The sequence below is a fragment of the Mustela putorius genome, unplaced genomic scaffold (genome assembly GCF_011764305.1).
Source record: "Mustela putorius furo isolate JIRA1106 unplaced genomic scaffold, ASM1176430v1.1 tig00000275_pilon_pilon_pilon, whole genome shotgun sequence".
Classification (NCBI taxonomy): domain Eukaryota; kingdom Metazoa; phylum Chordata; class Mammalia; order Carnivora; family Mustelidae; genus Mustela; species Mustela putorius.
In genome coordinates this window covers 7899253-7919908 of record NW_025421341.1, presented here as the reverse complement: position 1 = coordinate 7919908, position 20656 = coordinate 7899253, and the positions used below count along the sequence as shown (strand labels likewise).

At 45.4% G+C, this 20656-nt stretch overlaps 1 protein-coding gene across 7 annotated transcripts in view; it reads right to left on the bottom strand.

The window, feature by feature from the left end:
- KIAA2012 (KIAA2012 ortholog) overlaps nt 1-20656 on the bottom strand; it is a 100498-nt gene that overhangs the window by 45765 nt on the left and 34077 nt on the right. For all 7 annotated transcript variants that reach the window (XM_045078578.1, XM_013062318.2, XM_013062320.2 and 4 more), the window contains 2 exons: nt 10024-10092; nt 2104-2180 (listed from right to left, as the gene is read on the bottom strand). In XM_045078578.1, the coding sequence (XP_044934513.1) occupies nt 2104-2180; nt 10024-10092 (146 nt within the window). The remainder of the gene's footprint in view (nt 1-2103; nt 2181-10023; nt 10093-20656) is intronic.

The window sequence follows — 20656 nt, the reverse complement described above, 5'->3', positions numbered from 1 at the left end:
AGCGCAATGCTCAAAAAGAGTTGCAAGTGTTTTACGGGCCCGAACTCCTAATATGGTCAGACCCCAGGGAGGGGAGGGGGAGGGTGAGTGAGGAATTAATGGAAAGGAAAGAAAAGTAGAAACCGCTGCTGCTGATAGAGATCGATTTTGTGTGAGATCCTAGCCTGCTGCAGAGCGGGGGAGGCAGCCCTGCGAGGAATCCCCTGGATTCGCCAGCGGCCAGTCAAGGTACGTGACTGCCGTCGGCTGGGCAGAAATTTGTGTCTAAATCCTTTCCAGATGCTTTATAGTAAACATGAAATTAGTCATTTACATGGAGTAGGTTGAGGAAGTAGTTAAAATTGAAGTCAGTGATTAATCTCATAAAGGGCTGTTGGCCTCAAGAAGTCAGGGGTGGGGGAGGCCCGGGAGCCCCTCCCCTTCCTCCGCCCCACCCCCCTGTTTCTCTGGGTTTAGGGGCGATGGGGCTCCCTCGACTTTCCCTCAAATGGCTTTCCTGTGGGGGGGGGCGACTTCTCAAGGGGGTACGACTGCTGGGACGTGAACAAACCCACAGGTTCTGTGGGGGAGCAAGGGCCTGCCTTTCACAAAGAAGACTCGAGAAGTTCTCCGAGTAAGCTGATTGGCCGCCGCCTCACGGGGGAAACCCAGGATTAGAGTTTAAGACCCTCGGTCTGGTGTTCCTCTTTCTGACTGTGAGGTTAATAATTCAGTCGAGGGCTTCATTCTGACGTGGCCGAGACACCCTTTTATGGCAGGTGATGTTAGGCCTCCTGAAATGCCGCCTCCAAACTGGGTGAGTTTGGAGCGTGTCTAGGGTACGTGAGGCATCCGCTAGGCCTTTGGAATTGTGGAATTAGCAAAATATAGCATAGTTATATTTTCCTTACTCACAGACTCTCTTAAAAAAGAAAACCTTCTAGATCCCTTATAAAGGCTGTCTTCAAAGCAGGCATGTGAAAAAAAGAAAAAAAGAAAAGAAAACAAAATGCAGAGGTTGGTTCAGTGGTTCCTCAGCAGCAGGAAGGGTCAGCTCAGCTGTGTTTTACCTCAGCGGAGGCCTGACCCAGGCCTGGGGTTCTCACAGGGAGAGTTCAGATCCTTCCTCAGAACCCAGCTAGGCACACACATGAAAACAAAACTATTTTTATTATTATTGTTTTTTCATGAATGTGAGGGAAGAGGAGAAAGCCAGGCTCTGGCAGGAAGGGGGGGGGCAAGGGAGAAATGGAGATCATGCCTCCCTGTCCCTGCCTAGGCTGTCGCACAGCAGGGAGAGACCTGAGAAGGCCTTGGAGCTGTGCTGCTTCTCCCTCGGTTCTCCGAGACCCTGGACCCAGTTCTAGGAATTCCCCTGAGTTGTCTCTCTAGAGTGAGTCTGAAGACAGTTGCAACCTCACAAATGGAGGAACAGACTTCTAAATATGTGTGAAGGTACATCCTTGAAACACTAACAGATACTTCTGACCCATCCAAATGAAGCATTTTTCTCCTTTCTTCACAGTATCCTTACTTTTTTTTTTTTTTAAGATTTTATTTATTTATTTGACAGAGATACAAGTAGGCAGAGAGACAGGCAGAGAGAGAGGAGGAAGCAGGCTCCCTGCTGAGCAGAGGGCGCGATGTGGGGCTCCATCCTAGGACCATGGGATCATGACCTGAACCGAAAGCAGAGGCTTTACCCCACTGAGCTACCCAGGCGCCCCTTACTTTTTTTTTTTTGGTTGCTACTTTCCCCCTCCCCATTAGGAATGAGAAATGGATGGGAAAAAAGATGGGCCCTTGGTACAAAGTCTTAGGGCCTACTGCCTTGGTGGATGATACGTTTCTGTGTTTCTTTGTTGCCTTTTTGACTTTGCAGAAGTCAGGGAAAGGCTGTTTCAACTCATTCAGGCACATAAGAGCCACACAAAATAGTCCAGGTTGTGTTAAGATGTTCCAAGGAATCTATGTGATTTTATAATCCACTTGTCTCATTTTACTGATGAGGCAAATGAGGCCCAGAGAGGGGAACAGTCTCACCCAGGGTCACACAGCAAGCTGGTCCAAGAACCCCAAATTCCTGCCTCCCAGTCTCAGGCTCATTCAGAGTCAGTACTGTACCTGGTTCTCTGGTTTTTGGGTCAAAGGTGAGGCTTCATGAAGATTCGTGAGAAGATAGGTTCTGGATTCAGTGTTTGCTATGGTGAAAATCAGAGAAAACGATCAAAGTTGTCAGATCCAGGTCTAGTTAATTTTTATATATACTATATACATATAAACCTAGTTCATGTATATAAGATTATAAACACACACACACACACACACACCCCTATGACCTCCGTATTTACTCACCAAACAACACCTGTACCCTCTAGAAGCATTGTCTACACAGCATGTTAAATACCGTGTTGAAAACTCATACTCGGATTTCTATTTTTCTTGTTTTGGTTGCTCTTTTAGAGAACTAAAGTAAATTCCTTGTGCTACTAAAATTCAGATAAAGCTGAAATTAAAAAGGAAATATTGATGGGAAAATATCTGCTGATACTGTTGAATATAAATTTTGTATGATCGTAGTTCACTGAAGTAGAAAAACGCTTTTGCAGCCTTCCAGATAGAGAGATCAGAGATTTCGCTCTCCCCTTATAATGTGGAAGGGCAACAGGAGAAGTGGAAACATAAAGCAAACAGAGGCAAAGGCCAAAGGACAGCCGGTGAGGGGGCACTGAGGGAAATCGTGGCACTCGCCGCAAAGCAGCTGCCACGCAGACTCGGCCGTGGAGTTGATCTACATGATTTTCCTCCACGGCTGCTGGGTCCCTGCTCTGGACAGGTGTGGAAGCTGAGGCTTGAAACGTGAACTAACCTACCGGAGCTTGTACAACTAGTGAGGTTTTCAGGAGCGATTCTGAGTCCAAGACTCAAACCCCATGCTGCGAAAGGATAGGATTTATTTTGTTTTTCTTTTTATCCCCGAGAAAGTGAATTTAATGTTTATAAAGGAATGTTTATTTGAGGAACAGATTTAGCTAAGCACATGGCTCCAGTGACAAGGGTTTTAGTCAGTGTCTAGTGTGGGCTGGGTGTCCAGCAAAAAGTTATTTCTATGCTTGCTACTTTTAAGAGCCCGTGGCATCTTTGTCTCTTTGACCCGAGTTTCTATTCATTCCTTGTGGGCTGACCTTTCCTTTTCTGTTGTTTCTCAGCTGTCCTGTTCTTCTTGTTTGGAAGTGGCTTTTGGAGACAGATTTAAAACATTTCTTTTTTGAAACAGCTGGGGAAACTGAGGCCCAGAGAGTGGTTTCATGAGATTGGCTTGAGGTTATTCCTTGAAATAGTGTGAGACTAGAACCCAAATCTTCCTAGTTTCTAACACTTTTCCTTCCACATTGCACTCCCTCCGTTAGCTTTGCTTGAGCTTGCCACATCACAGCTGCTTGGCCATGATCCATCCTCTGGACACATCTAGCCCAGCAGAATTGTGTTGAGATGAGGTTCACTTCACTGTGGCTTGGAAGGAAGCTTGGATCTCTTAGAAATGAAACTTATAAATTCTAATGCATAAAGAAAGTTCTTGCAACACCAGGAGAATGAATCAGTCAGCCAGAGTTCAGGAAATGTAAACACAGTTTTAGATAGGAGACTAAAAAAATCGCTTAGAACTTCTCCATCTCTTGGGTCAAGACCTTGGTAATTTACTGAGGTCCACGCTGTCAAGGAGGAGTTACAATTCAAACCGCATTCCTGGGAGATAAAGCCGTGGGTGGGGGGGTGAGACTTCCTCTCCAGACAATGTGGCAGGATCTACCCTCGTTATCAAGCTGGAGAAACTGCCTGACCCATCACCCAGTGCAGGCAACTGGCCGTGAACCCGAGCCTGGCTCTTCCTCATCATTCTGAACTGGTGTGTACATTCACAGGCCACAGACCATGCAGCTTCCAGACCTGCTTGAAACTGGGAGCTCAGAGTCTTTCTGTGATGAACAGTGCTGCCGCTGAAGAGATAAACAGAAAACACATTCCTCCTCTGGCGGCCCACCATCAGGCCAGAGCAGATTTTCTAATGCTAGCATTAATCTAACCACAGGCTTTTAGCAAGGAGATAGCGTTCCCACCAGATAATCAGGCTGTTTCAGAGATGACCCTTACCAGCTGGGGTCTCATCCCAAACTCTTCTGCCTTCTTCAAATCATAGGATCCTTCACCAAACACTCAAAAGCAGGAAAGAACAAAGAGCATCCGATTCTAGCATGGAATAGGGTGGCTTAAAATTTCCTTTCATTTAAACCCATGTTGACAATGTTCATTGTTTTGATAAAAGTGAAATAAATACAGTCATATTTATTCCCATTGTTTCCTAATACTTATTTCCCTTGGTATGGGATGCTCTGGGGGGCCTCACCTGGTATCAGAATAGAGACCCAACCAAAAAGTTATCTTATTAGAAGCCCAGGCCACCTGGCTCTTTTGTGGTTGTATGTTAGGGCTTGGGAAAGAACATCAGACCCACAGGCTCCAAAGTGACCAAACATTCTGTGGTTACCAGCGCGGTAGCTTTTGGAGGTGCTGGCAGGAGCCTCTCTAAGTATGTTTAGGGCCTTTTCCCCCAGATGTCATTTCTGAGACATGATTACTCTTTGATCCCTAGTGTGCTTTCATGACACTCCCCATAATTTGCAGTGGTTCCTCGTTGGAGAGAGGAGATCTCCACGGCCAAACAGATCCCAGAAAGCACGTTCGCCTTCTCACAATTTTACACATGGACCTGCTGATCCTAGCAGAAGCCAATGGGAGGAATCCTAAAAGTCAGGCTTTGTACCTTCATGGTTTTGTATTTTTGGTCAAAAATGGAAAATGCAAAGGCAAACTCCAGATTAATTTTAAAAAAATCTCCCTAGTATAAGCTAACCATAAAAGGAAGATAATTCGGGTCCCTTTACATAGCCCTGCTGACCTTTTCTTAAGAATGATATCTAAAAATATTTTATATGATATGACGCAAGATGCCTATGACCTATGGAGCGTTTGACGTGTTGTAATAAATCTTGATCTGCTTGTTTCATGCAGGAAACCAAGACCCAAGATGGCTTTTTGGTATTGTCATTATCAAATCCTTGGGGTAAGATTTAAGATCTTGTTTATGCTACACATTTTTTTTTTATGCTACACATTTTTTACTTTAAATCATGGATGAACAGGAGGGCGAAATGGGCATATCAGTTACTCAAGACCTGAGAAAATCTCCAAGCTAAAGACATACTCCAGGGAGTTCTATTAAAGGAGCCAGATAGAGTCCTCTAGAAGATAGAAGTTGGTCCGAATTTAAATATGGAAATGCCTAGTAAATGCAAGGGCAATATTTTTCTTCCAAGTTGGGATAACAGCTCTTTTACTTACTTATGTCTTCTTAGACTAAGTCTAGCTCAGTCTCAAGGGTTTGGCTTTAGCTTTGGGAACACCAACGTCTGTTAAAAGTTCATAAATTATTTTTTATGGAGCAGTCCAAAGGTACATGGCAGTTTACCAAACCCAAAATGGAAGGCAAGCTAGAGGATGGAATTTAAATTCAAGTTGTGTGGCAGCAAAATATCAACTTCATGAGAAACCCTCCAGTCAAGATACATCATAGGATTAATAAGGATGCCTGTGGTAGAAGACTGTGAGGAAGAGGGGAATTAACAAGAAACACTTCAATTCATGTGGTGATCTCAATTCTGTGGAAGACACTGTTCTTGGTCGCTCACTCTCAGGTAAGTATGGACATCTGGTCTCCCAGCCTCTAGACTTGTCCTCTTCAATCCATTTTTCACACAGTTGGAAAAGTCATTTCTCTAAAATAAAAATCTGGTTATATCCATTCCTGTGTCAGTAGGATCTCACAATCTTTGGGATAAATTTCTTAGTTGCTACAGTTACTTTTCATGATCTGGCTCCTGATCCCATCACTAGCTAACTGCATTTCTCCCCCACTCCCTTCCCTACCTGTGCCCTGGGGGCCCGTCCTTAGAAGCCGCTTCCATTTCTTCTATGTTACCATGTTCTCCAGCCTTAATGTGGTCCCTTTCCCTGGAGCATCCTTTCCTTTTCTCCACTTGGCGATTTCCTACATATATCCGTAGAAAGTGAGCTTAAGTGTTCTCTCATTCCCAAAGCTTTCTCGAGCTCCAGGTTGAGTGATTCTGCACTCATTTATAGTCGTCACCATACTTCACTCTTGTGGATGATACTAAGGCATGGACTTTGTCTCTCAACTGTATTCATGTGCCTTCCACTGTATATGACATTAGTAGATGGTCGATTAGTGTTTGTTGAATGAATAAATGAATGAGCAATCCTATGTGCTTTGTAAAACAGACTCATTAATTCTTTCTATTGGGCATGTTCCAATGCTTGTGTCTTCGTTATTTTCCAAGTAAGGAATTGTGGAGAATTAAAACAACAGTAAATGAAAATCCATAAGCCACACAGGAAGATGTGTGAAAGAAGCAAGCGAGAAGCTAGGAGGGAAAAAAAATCCTAAAGAAAAGCCTCCTGTTTCTTTACGGCACAAATGTCTGAGGAGTGATAAAACAGTAAAGAGTATTAATGGATTATTAGTTAATGAAAGTTATAATTTTTTGATCATTCTGACAGAAGAAAAAATAACACTGTAACCTATATTATAGGTTGAGACATATAACTGGTAATACATTCACGTACTCAAAGCTCATGCACACACATACATCTTAAAATCCATACCAGCCTTAAAATGCTTTGGGCTAAGCACTACCTCACAGCTTGAACAGGCCCTGATCCCTTGTGCATATTATACACTAAGTGAACCACAGATTCTGGCTACTTGGAAGGGACACATTCTGAGAATTTCAAGAATCCTTAGATAAACCCCTAGTGCATATCATATCCCTAATAAAAAGAGGGGGAGTTCTTCAAGATCTTAATGAGTCTATAAATAAAGGGTTAGGGTGATTTATAAAACTTTTTTTTTTTTTTTTTTTTTTTGGCAGAGAACCACCAAAATGTTAGACCACATCACTTTCTCTTGCTTTCATCAATTGGCCTTCTATTTAGGTCCATTAACCAATATTTATATGAAGAGAATCAGTGCTCTTCTTTTTGAAAAATAACATCATGAGAGTAATTGCACAAGTTATAGTGAATATAGATCAAAACAGTGAGATGTGGGTGCTCAGAGGAGCGCGAGGTGCACTCACTAGCCTAGGGATGGTCTTCTGTTTTACAGCCTCGTAATGTCTTCGGTTTGACTTCAGGCCTCTGTACGATGACGTATTGTCTGTATCCCTGATTTGCGAAGTCATTTGCAAATAGGGGAAACTGACCTTCAAGTCCACAAATTCCCAAAGTCCACCATCCATGTAATTCTTTAGAATCCTGTCATTTTTTTCCTGAAAATATTCATTCAAACCAAATGGCCGAAAAGAAAACAAAAAATTGTGAAAGATCTATAGGTCTGTCCAATGAATAGGAGTCTTAAATTGCTCTTTGAACTCAATGCCAGGGAGTATTACATATTTTCAGAGTAGTGTTGTATCCATTTTCTTAAAAACAAACGGGAGTCTTAAGCACAAAGAGATACAAGAATTTTTTGTTAAGGTCACTGAGCAAATCAAAGGAGCAAGTATGTGTCCTACATCTAAGCCCTGAAAGAGGTGCCCTAAGCTTATAAGGGCAGGCCTGTTGGAATGGGGAGTTGCTACTTAGTAAGTACAGCATTTGTTTTCCAAGAGAAGAGTTCTGGAGATTGGTTGCACAATAATGTGAATCTGCTTCACACTACTGAATGCTACATTTAACATGGATAAGATGGCAATTTTTATGTTATGTATATTTTACCATAATTTTAAAAAATGTTAGGGGATAGAAGGAGATGAGGAATTGTACTCCAGGCAGAGGCAATAGGATGTTCAAAAGCTTGGAAATAAGAAGGAGATTTGCATTAGCCTAAGGTCTTTAGTTACTAGGAGTAGAGAAAAGAAGAAATAAAAGTTTCCTGAATATAGAGCTTGCCATGGGGCAATTCTGAAATAGTCCAAGTTTGTCTTTGGCGCTCTACTGTATCTCTTTCTGTATTTTTCTTCTTTCTTTTTCCTCCATATAGCTAATGTCTTCAGTTCGCCCAAGCCCTCCAGATCAGTCCACCAGTCAGGCATGTTTCAATTCTTAAAATCCCCTTTACCCTCAAATTACCCACCTCTCTTTCTACCCCTGTCAGAATTTTAATTCCTTCTGAACAGCAGTTCTCAGCTAGGTTGCAAGAGAACAGCCATCTGGATGGAGATTGTGTGTGTATATCTGTGTGTGTGCGTGTGTGTATGATTAAATATATATGACTAAAGTGTGAATGACTATTAGCTTCTCAGAAGTATCAAACTTTTAAGAGAATACTTCTGAATTCAAAGTGAATCTATTAATAAGGTTTTAGTAGAATGAAGTGAAATTACAGCATTTTTGGCTATATTAGGAAGAATGTTTTTGGTCCAGAGAGCTACCCTATAAATGGCCTATCTTCCTAGAAAATCTGTCTCAAGAGTTTGGCTTCTCTCAGACTGTTCCTAATTTTTTTTTTCCCCCCAGCTCTCCTTTCCCCATGTTTCTAAAAGTTGCAAATCATTTTCAGTGTTACCCTCAAAAGGGTGTCTGATGCCAAGGATGGGGAACTGGAGGGAGAAAAGAATATGCAACAGAAGCCATTTATTTGTGTGTGTCATAAAGTCAGGAACTTCCTAAAGTCTCCACTTTGTCAGATGGCAACATGCCTGTTTAGACTGACATCACTCCTCCCTATTCATTGTGGTAAAAAAGCAGCGTTCTGGGGTTCACATCACAGCGTCTCCCCATAGCTGTGTGACCTCGGGCAAGTCACTTAACCTCTCTGAGCCACACTGTCCCAGATGAAAAATGAGGATAATGACAGACTTTGCCTCATGTCATTGCTGCGCCGATGAAGTGAAACGATGACTGTCGAGCACTCAGCACAGCGTTTGGCTTGTCAAAGCCAGACAACTGGTAGCTGTCGTCTCTCCTCCCCATCACCTCCATCCTCCTCCTCCTCCTTCCCTAGAGGGCTCCTGTTAAGAGCAGCCCTGGCCCAGTTCCAGCGAACACGGGAGAATGAACAGCACTGACGCTGAAACCACGGTCAGGATGTCCATCCAAGGAGAATGGCAGGAGGGGTGACGCGGAATGCCAAGTTCTCGGCACTTCTCTGCTTACAGATTTTGAGATTGGCAAGCGTATGATGGTGCCTGTTCCCCTTCTGGTTTTGTAGTCTCTGGCAAAAACAGTCTCCCCCAGCCACCAAGCCCTGGCTCCAGCACTCCATCTGGGGCATCGCTTCCTGTCATGATAGCGGGTCCCTCATTCAGGATTCATTGCCGCCTGTCCCCAGACAAGCAGCGAGGAAGACCACACACGTCTCTCTATTAATCAAAGACTATTTTTAGGAGAGAGAGAAGGTCTCTACGTAACCAACCTTTCCCCCACCCCGGGCTGAAGCCGCAGAGTCAACTTCTGCTCCTAGTTTTTGCTTCTTTCTACATGCGGGAAACGGAGTATGAACAGAAGCGTGGAAGGTGAAAACCTGGCCTCAGCCCTCCGTTTTGAATACATGCCTGAGAGGATGTTCCAGAGTCTCTCCTCATTCGTGGCTGTGCAGGTGGAGCTGTGCACAACTCTGGGGGCCGTGCCCACCTCGTTATACTGTGACGCGTGCGGCGTGTGGCCTGCAGAAGCCACAGGACGTCCCTGCACGTTTTCCTTCGGGGCGAGCTAAGCACAAGCTCTTAGTCTGGCTTCTCTTCTCCCCTAATATTTACACTCAAGCCACAGCACACAACGTTGCCCATGGGTCACTCACGAGGACACCACATTGCCCAGGCTCTCCAAGAAGCAAATCGTCTTTCCTCCTTATTGCCATTTTGTGGAGAAACTGTGTTTCTAGAGGTCCCTGTATGGAATAAGGTGCATGCAAATCCCATGATCTAGAGGAGAAGTAGAGGTGACTTCTTTAGAGGAAAAGCTTACCTTTTAGGGGACGTTGAATTCTAGAGCCCTCCTCTTCATGGCTGGTATTTGAATGGACAGATTCATAGGCTGAAAAACAAGAGGCGTTTTACCTGTGAGTGTGGAAAACTCTTGAAAAAAGCTACTTTTCTTACCTCAAGGCAAGGGAAAACCAGGGGGTGGCTTTGATGTTGAATTCTCGTAATGAATGGAGTGGTTTTTCAAAAAAAGAAAAAATGTGTTGATGCCATCACGGAGAGAAGATTGAGCTGGGATTTTAAAAGCATCAGGGAAAAGAATAACTTTTGTTTAAGGTGTTTAAGGGTGAAATCCAGGAGGGAGCACGATGCTGAAATTCTGCGAGGAAAACTTCTGTCAGAGCAAGAGCACGAAACAGTTAAGGCCTGACACACGCTGGGAGAACATGCCCAGATTTGAAGAGCAGATGTGCTGTGGGGCCCCAGTGCGCGGCGATGGGGGAGACAGACAAGTGGGAGCCCCAGCCGGCAGCTGTAGCGCAAATACAAGGGTTGGACCAGGGCAGACAGGACGGATTCTAGCCCATCTGATCCAGCCAAGAAGACAGACAGGCTTCTGCACAGCCCTGAATTTTTTTTTTTTTTCCCCCATTTCTTAAAGTTACCTTGGGCGAGAATCCTTCTCCTGGCTGTCCTTGCCAGTCAAAATGAAAACTGGTTAAAACAATGCTGTTTTAGTGGATGAGGAGAATTTGCTTGATGGACCAGAGAAAGACCATTTTAAGGGTGGGGGGGGCGGTGGTGATACTAGCAAAGAGGTCAGCTGAGTGGATCTGAGATGGAAGAACAGTTTTTAATGGGAAATCTGGGGTGTATGGGGGGTGGGGTGTGTGTGAGATATTGAGGAGATAGCCATAGGGAGGAAAAAGTCAGGCGGAATCGTAGAAAATTCAACTTGAAAAAGGTTTTGAGGGACACCTGGGTGGCTCAGTTGGTTAAGCAGCTGCCTTTGGCTCAGGTCATGATCTCAGCGTCCTGGAATCAAGTCCCACATCGGGCTCCTTGCTCGGCAGGGAGCCTGCTTCTCTCTCTGCCTCTGCTGCCACTCTCTCTGCCTGTGTGCTCGCCTGCTCGCGCGCTCTCTCTCTCTCTCTCTCTCTGGCAAATAAATAAATAAAATCTTTAAAGAAAAAAAAAAAAAGAAAAAAAGATTTTGAGATGTTCTAACTGCCCCCACCTCCCTACTACTTTCCAAATACATGTATGTAAGTATTCATGCTTCCTGGTCTCATTACTGATAGAAAATATACTAAAGAGGTTGCCAAAAAACAATGTTTGTTTTTATTGATTTGCTAAACTGTGGTGGGCTTGCAAAAGCCCGTTCCGTGGTGTTTTTCCACCTCGGAGTGCAGACCCAGCCGCGTGCACACATAACTTAGGCTGAGCAGGGCAACTTGGGATTCTAAGAACCAACACTGGAGAGACGAAAAGCCATAATTAGTGTTAATTGTTGACCCTACAGTTCAAGAATGGATGCTCTGGAGAATGGGAAATGAGAACAAACATTAATTATTGAGTAGGGACCTTGGAGACAGACACTCTGGATTAAAAGGAGAGAGATAAATTGCATAATGAATGTTAATTTTCCCTCAAAGAATTGAGTGGTCGGTGGTTGGAGAGGAAAAAGAGGCTAAAACAACCATGAAAGAGAAACCTCAGTGTGTGTTGGGGTAAAAGGGTACAGGAGGGTTACGCACACACTTTCCATCACTGCTTACCGCCTTGGCCTTTGCCTCGAAGCTCCCAAGCTATTTGCTCTCAAGGTTTTCCTTAGGACGCCTACTGTTTACCACAGTTGTTTGCTAGGAAGCTCCACCACTTCCCCAAGAATGCAGAAGCCACAAAACAGGCATGCGGCACAGTGACACGCTGAGAGGTGTGTGACACTGGAATTCATTTTTTATGTGTGTTGGTGGGAGTTTGACTTAAAGTGAGGGAGGTGGCCGGAACAGAACGCCTGTCAGAAAGCTGCGGCGCCGTGTCTGCTGCTGGGCGGGTGGCAGGATCCAGGGCCTTGACTGTTGCTTTATCTCAAGTATGAGACATCACACACACACACACACACACACACACACACCCTGAAGAAACCCTCTTCACTGAAAGTGAAAATGAAAAAAGGAATTTGAGTCTAAAATTGGAGATGAGAATAGTAGCCAGTTTTGAAAAGAGACTATTATCAAGCTTGTCACTGGCTGCTGGGGTTCAGAGAACTGCTCCTGTCCCCACAGCCAGGCAGCATCTCCGAGGTCTGCGTGTGGCCTTCTGTTCGGCTGTTGTCAGCTGCTGCCCGGATGGCTCCGCAGTGGCCTGAATGCTCAGCCTTTTCTCTTGCCTGTCCCTTCATGCTGGCACGCGCACTGGGCGACATGACATCCCTCCTCAAACATCTGTGATTCCTTGGTGCCGAGAAAGCAGCATCTCAGCATTACCCTGGAGCACAAGGCCTTCTCTGGTCTGGCCCTGACCTGACTTTCAGCCCCATCGTCTCCCAGGAAGCCCCTCCCAGCCCGTTCACACGGACCACTTGTCCTTTCCCACACGTATTCTCTTTTTCTGTCTTTCTCTGGTTGGGTTCATGCTGGTCCCTCCGCTGGTCATGTCTCTCTCTCTTCTCTGTTTATCCTCTTCCCCTGGTTTCTCAAAGGTCAGTGCAAACGGGATCTCTCTGCAAACACCCTTCCCAGGCGCCTAGGTTGGAATTAGTCGGTTAGGTCTCTTTCCATCCTGCCCTGTGGTAGAGTTTGTTGCTTGTGAGTCTGTCCTCACGTGTCTGTGAGTCCTTGCAGGGCAGTAGCCACAGGTGCTGAGCCTCAGAATCAGCGGGGAAGAGCCCAGGCTCTGGGGCAAGTGGCCCTGGGAATGACAAAGCCGGCTGCTTACCAGGTACCATCAGCGTGTGCAGGGGAGTTGGGCTCCTGTGTTTCAGTTTCCTCAGCTGTGATATGTGAAGGAAAATACTCACTTCGTGGGATTCCTGGGCTCATGGAATGAGATGACGGAGGGATACAGTGCCTGACAGAGTTCGCCCTCAATATCAGCATTGTTCTCTGTCCCCTGCATACTGTAGGTTTTCATATTTTACCAAAGGCATCAAGCACACATGGCATGGGTCTTCTCTCCTTTAGGTGCAATAATATTTTATATCAGAATTTTATTTAATACTTTACAAGACGTACTGCAAGTATGACCTTTTTTTTTTTTTTTAAAGATTTACTTATTTATTTGAGAGAGAACATGCATGTGTGGGGGAGAGGGGCAGAGGAAGAGAATCTTCAAGCAGAAACCCTGCTGAGCGCCGAGCCACTTGGGGCTCCATGTTGTGACCCTGAGGTCATGACCTGACTTGAGCCAAAACCACAAGTGTTGGAAGCTCCACCGACTGAGCCACCTAGGCGCCCCAAGTATACGCTCATTTTTTTGTTTCATTTTTGAAAGATTTTACTTATTTGTCAGAGAGAGACAGAGAGAAGAGACAGAGGACAAGCAGGGAGAGCAGCAGGCAGAGGGAGACGCAGGGTCCCCACTGAGCAAGAAGCCCAATAAGGGACTTGACCCCAGGACCCTGGGATCATGACCCAAGCCAAAGGCAGATGCTTAACCGACTGAGCCACCCAGGCATCTTGAATCTGGTTTGACTGTTATAAACTGTAAACTGGGATGGCAGATATTACAGTTGTTGTTTTAGCTAAGGAACATGGCAAGCTGCTGTAACCAAAAGACTCTGAAAGATAAACATGTATTTCTCTTTCAGGAAAGAGCTGAGAGGTAGGTGGGCAGAGGTAGGTGGCTTTGCTCCATGAAGTCATCTGAGCGATGAGGTTTCCTGGATCTTATGGCTCTGTTACCCCATAGAGTATGGCCCTCCTCCCATGGTTGAAGCTATTTCACCACCTCAGCCAAGTCCAAGGGGAAAGAGGACCTTCTTCAGTGAAGAGGAGAGAGAGCAATGTCCTTTCAAGAAAATGACCTAAAAGTTGCACATGTTACATCTGTTCCCATTTCTTTAGCCACAGCTTAGTCACAGAGCCATGCTTGGTTGCAAGAGAAGCTGAGAAGCAGAATTTCTAGCCAGCCAGCCGTCTCTTCAACTGAACTTAGGCGCTTCTAACAAGATAATGAAAGAATGGATATTGGGGAACAATTCGACTCTTTGCTACTCACGGTTTCAATCCTTAATTATGGGCTGTGTTCCAGGAGGGCACATGCCGTTTCCTGGGATATTCAGAAGTAGATAAAGGGGATCTACCCATAGGAATTTCAAATCTTGGAGAGGAAAGAAGGAAAAAAAGTAATAAAGGGTCACCTGGATGGTTCAGGAGGTTAAGCCTCTGCCTTCAGCTCAGGTCATGATCTCAGGGTCCTGGGATCAAGCCCTATATTGTCCTACTTAGCAGGGAACCTGCTCCCCCAACCCCCACCCCAGCCTGCCTTGCTGCCTACTTGTGATTTCTCTCTCTGTCAAATAAATAAATAAAATCTTAAAAAAAAAAAAAAAGTAAAGAAGACAAAGAAAGTGATGGAGTGCTTGGTGAGAGGCCCAGACCATGAGAATGAGGGGAACCTAAGAAAATAGCCATCAGCAGGGGCTGAGGCATCACAAGGAAGGTGGGAATTCAGCGAGTCCTTGAAGCCTGGAGACTTCGACTAATAAGGCGAGAGGCAAGTACGATTTAGTGGGAAGAGCTTTGACCTAATCGGGGGTGGAAAAATCTGGATTTGAGCCTTAGATCTGCCACATAGAAGCGGTGTAACTTTGAGCAAATCACCACACTTATCTGGGCCTCACGGTCCTTATCTACAAAATGAGAGACTTTCAAACTGTGGTCTCGTAGCTGCAGTGGCGTGACACCCTCCCTGGGAGTCCTCTTAGGAGGGGAAGAATTAGTTGGGCTGTGGAGAAGTTGTGGGGAGACAGACCAACCCCACTTCGACCAGGCGGCTCTGCGGTTGCCCAATTTATCCACTAGTGTCCTCAGCGAGTCTGTCTGGTATTAAACGGTGATGAAGGCAATGCTTACATTCCCGCTCGACTTTAAGGCTCTCTGAATGGGATCAAACGTAAAGGAGGTAGAATTCATAGTTTCACGGGCTTTGTAAAAATCGTAAGTCCCACCATATGCAAAAGCTAAAGAGGAACTAAATATTCTTCAACACTTCATACTGATTTTTTTTTCTAAAAAATAAAAATTCTGAGCAGATTCAGAGAGAACTATTATTTTTTTGACATTTTTCTTCTTTGGGAAGCATAAAGTGGTGATGACACATTTTCAGCCAAATGTGAGGTAGGGGAGTCTTTGTGCTTCTATGAATCAGGAGAGGTCTTTGTCAAAGGAGAGGAGACTCCCTAATGTTTTTTAGTGGCTCTCTGCTGGTGGCTATCGGAACACCTTCCAGTACGGGCTGCTGGGGCTTTGCCAGTCTCACTGTGCTGAGGGAAAGAACCTACTTCTCTGTGAAGTCCAGGAACAAGCGCAGCATCACAACCCGCCCTGTGGTGGATGTGACAGATCCAAATTAGCCCCACGCCGTGCTTCGCAGGAATCTCCCCTAATTTCTGTAAGGAGAGCGTGTCGGGCCGGGCTTAGTGGAGAACGGAAACCACCAGATATTTGAAAAAGGAGCAGGGTTACTCTACAGAACTTGGTGCTTATAAAGTTGCTGTCGGGCCCGCCACTGGATCCACTCAGTCTTCATGAACTTGCTTGCTAGGGTCAGCAGCCCAGAGCTTCTGCCTGGCTTCTGCCCTCCAGTGTCTCTTGCAAGGGCAGCTCTTTGGCAGAACACAAATTCGTGGGCAGCCTCCTGATGGCAAAGGATCTGGGAAGTGTCTCTAGCCTTCTAGGCTCGGCAGGACAGGAGGGCCGACTGGAAGGAAATGCTGGGTGTCCAGGGACCCTATCTGGTCATGTTTTCCTTTATTTCAGTTAGCCCAAGATCCCTAAAACTGTCAATGTGATTTCTTATGGGTTATTAACAAACCCAGATTGGGGCAAAAAGGCCTGTTGCCACACTGGCTTCTTCTTACCTTCCTCTACTTCTCCCTCAGGGAGGGATGAACTGTGGATTCAGAGTGATGTTTGGAAAATGAAAATAAGAGCAGTCATGAGTTACTGAATGGCTGAGATCCCGCTTCCAGATTCAGACAGCAGAGCTGCCCTATCAGAAAAGAGCATATTTAGTAACATACAGCATCACAGCTGGAAGGGACCACAGAAACCTCTGTTTCGCATTTTCCAAGGTGTGTTCCAAAAATGATTTAGATCCACACGATGCTTTGCCGAAAACAACAAAGAACTAAGCGGTCAGGTGCACAGCGTCTGAGACAGCAGGAATGCCCATGAGCAGATTTGAGTCCTTGTGAAATCCCGCGTAAGGAATCTGCTTAGCTTTTGCCCCCTGGTTTCCACACCTATTTGACCTCAGAACGTTTTGATTTTTTATATAATGCCTGTTAGCCTTGTGAGGAACTGGAGTTCTATGGGACATCCGCTGGGTGGACTGGATCTAATTCCAGCTCCTCTTTCCCTATATGAGGAAGCTGAAGTCCACAGCAGTGAAATTACTTGCCCGTCATCGCAGAAACCACAGGTGGCAGAGCTGAGAATAACTCAAGACTTTGGACATTTAGTCTGGGGTTCTTTCTTTTTGTCCCTCACCCTACTGTATCTAAAGGACTTTTCCTCCGTTAAGTCTCCAGACGTGGGGCACCTGGATGGTTCAGTGGGTTAAGCCTCTGCCTTCGGCTCGGATCATGATCTCGGGGTCCTGGGATCGAGCCCCACATCGGGCTCTCTGCTCGGCGGGGCGCCTGCTCCCCCCCCCCCACTTCTGCCTGCCTTTCTGCCTACTTGTGATCGCTCTCTTTGTGTGTCAAATAAATAAATAAAATCTTTAAAAAGAATCTCCAGGCATCTTCTCTAAAGCAACAGTTGCTAAGAGAAAGACTTCTCAAAGAAAATCATATTCTTTTACCCATGGGATGCCACAACCAGCCTTATCACAGATGCCAAATGGGGAAAACAAAGAGAAAGTCAACCATTGAGTATATGTTTGCCTCCAGATAATCAGTGTTTTGAGACCAGCTGGGACATTCTTAGACCCTTCATCTTTCTGTTTACCAAATTGCTGAGCACCAGGAAGTGACACGGAGTATATGATCTATTACCAAAACGAATTGCCCCCAAATCTAGTGACCTTAGAACAATAAACCCTTATGATATCTCACACGGTTTCTGTGAGAATCTGGGAGTGGCTTTGGTGTGTGATTCTGGTGCGATATTTCTTGTGAGGCAGTCCCCGTGGCAGGCAGGACGCAGCCATCTGAAGGTTTCCCTGGGGCTGGGAGCATCTCCTCTCTAGCTGGCTCATGCATAAACCTGGAGAGTTTATTCTAGCTGCTGGCAGGAGGTGTTACCGCCTTGCCATATGGACCTCTCCACCAGCCTGCTGGAATGGCCTCCTGACAGGGTGGCCGGCTTTCCCCAGAGTGAGTAATCCAAGGGAGAGGGAGAGCGAGGAGGAAACTGCAGCGCCTCTTATGACCCAGGCGCAGAAGCCACACACTATCACTTCTATCATATTCTACATTTATTAGAAGTGAGCTGCTACGTCCAGTCTACACTCGCGGGAAGGAATATCAGCTTCTCCCTACTGAAGAGACAAGAGTCAAAGAATTTGCGGACATACTAGGAAAACGTTATGAGAACAAGGATGCTTAATTAAATGACCAAAACATAAGGAACATATTTGGGGTAAACATCCATTTAGGACAAGAACAAGCGCTAACTGGGAACTCTGAAAGAGATCAAGAATTTAAATTTTTGTGAGACCTGAAGTCCCAACCTCGATCGCTGGCACAGCCATCGTGAATTTCTTGCAATAAAACACTTTTTTTTTTAAAAGATATATTTATTTATTTATTTGAAAGAAAGAGAGGGCAAGAAAGAACATGTGCATGCTGGGGGAGAGGCAGAGGGAGAGAGAGAGAGAGAGAGAGAGAGAGAATCCTGAAGAAGACTTCCCGGTGGGCGCAGAGTCCCATGGAGCTCGATGCCGGGACCCTGAGATCATGACCTGAGCCAAAATCAAGAGTCAGACACTCAACTGACTGAGCCACCCAGGTGGCCTGCAGTAAGACACTTCTGACTGAAAAAACTTCTGAAAAAAAACTTCTCTTGTGGCCACTGTGACTGGGAAGATGGGGGAAAGGTCTGACCCAAGGATAAGCAACGCAGAGCACATATCCACTGCTTTGACTTAAATCCTTCCAAGTGAAATTTTCCTTTCTTAAGTCTTTGAATTTTCTAAGTGCTGCAACATCCCAACACGACCAAAAGGGTCAAATTCCAGCTCTAGCTTTTGCATCTTTTTTTTTCCCCCCCTTCTGGAGGTTTATATTCATTTCTCTAGGCTCTTTGAAAGTAAGATATCATGATCTAATTGCCCAAGAATTTATTTCCAAATAGATGTTGACAGAGTCTGAAAGTGAAAGAAAGATCAGGCAGATCATACTGTCTTCTTTACTCAAGACTTTTTTAAATTAAAAAAGTAACCATTTATGATCCCCAAGGAACTTTCCTTTGTGGCACCAGGGGTACTCGGTCAATCAACAAGAATTTCTCGGACATATGATAAAGATAAGAGGCTCTCTAGGACTCATGTAACATTTGGGAACTCAACAGAAAACAGATGCAGATAAATACAACAATTACAAAAGTGGGATTGAGAGAGGGGAATGGGCTGTGGCAGTTGTCTGAGAGGAGGTAGATTTGTTAAGGAAACTGTCCCAGGAAAGGTGAGTCCTTGCCTGGAGCTTAAGATTGATTGATTGATTGATTGATTTACTTATTTATTTGACAGAGATCACAAGTAGGCAGAGAGGCAGGCAGAGAGAGAGGAGGGAAGCAGGCTCCCTGCTGAGCAGAGAGCCTGATGCGGGGCTCGATCCCAGGACCCTGAGATCATGACCCGAGCTGAAGGCAGCAGCTTAACCCACTGAGCCACCCAGGCGCCCCTGGAGCTTAAAACCATGCTCAATATTTGTGGGCACTTGGGCCAAGGCTGGGAGGTAAGAGAAGGAAGCCTGAATGTTTGGGCCACTGGCAAGAGAAGAGTGGGACCGGATGTGACGAGAGACAAGACTGAAGGGCAGGGTGGGGAGCGTGGTCAAGACGGATCTAAGCAAACTGAGCTACGAAGAGTTTGGTGTAATTGGAGCAAATCCTTTGCAAGAGTTGACCCTTTTTCTTTGAGTATGCTGCTTCCCAAAATGAAACAGAACAGCAACAAACCTGTCCTGTACATAGATCCTCTGTGAGGGCTAGATATGGCCTATAGGCCCCTGTAGGGAAGGTGGGTTTGAGGTTCTGCTTTGACTTCCAGGGCACATTCCAGTCACCATCGAGACCGAAGACCCACCGATCGTAAGTGGAGGAAAGGCTGAGGCGAGGCTACTGACTGACTGACTGACTGATAGATTCAACCTTCAACAAGCTTACAGTGAATGCTTTTAGGTTTGAGAGACAGGTAGGATTAAATACACCGTTCATGGGACTAGCACAAGATGGCAGGCCAGTCTCTGTTTATTCATCAGAAATTTCATTTCTCTCTTTCTTCCTTTAGTGTGAAAATTGTTGAAAGATTTTTTTCACTGAAAATCGATTGTGATTCTGCTATGTGTCAGGGGCTGTGTTGGGCGCTGGGAACCCCAAAATGACTGAAACATCCTATCGACGTCTCTTTAAAGCCTGAATGTTTTTTTTTTCTGCTTCTGACTCTTGCTTTGCCAGAAGGGGGGGTATGTCTCCTGGAACAGAGTAGAAAAATGTGCAGCAGGTGAACAGAATCTTGTGCCCTCTGGTTGTTAGCCCAGCTGTGTCACACTGACAGTGGCCTCCACCTGTCCAAATCCCGCTTCCACCAAGTCAGGACCAAGCTATTTTTGTATTTATCTCATAAGATAACACAAGTGGTTTTAACACTGAATTTGGAACCTAATGCCTTCAAGTTTCTGGAAACCCATGTGCTAGGAAGCTACGTCCAGAGGAATAGACACAACACATAAACTGTAGCAATGGTCAGGAGACTTCCGGCCTCATCAAAATAAGAGTTGATCCTCTCATTTTGGATAAGAGGAGGACCCTTGGACATTGGGAGGGACTGACCCAGAGACGGATGGAGAGGACAAGCCAGGCCTACTCAGATCTCCTGGCTTTGAATCCATTCTCTTTTTATTAAGCCAGGGATGACCTAACCTATCAAATGAGCGCAGATTTTAATCTGCCTCGCCAAGAGGCCTGTGGGGCATACGTCTCACACGCACACATCGTGGTGGATCCTGGGTGGTTGGTACTCCTCACCCTCTGACTTCACTTTTTTTTGTTCTTTGCAAAATGGCTATTGTCCAGAGCCAGCATCTCTTCTCCAAAAAAGTAACGTGCCAGAAGGGTTTTTGGAAACTGCCTTGATGATCTGTCAGAAGCCAGATGATTCGCAGCAATGAACCAACGCATATAACAAGGGTACCTGATTGGATTACCAATTAGCCATCTCCATCTCTGGAGGGTGGTTGGAAACAAGCGAAAAGGCAGTGTTTAGTTTGGGCAATTACCAAAAGG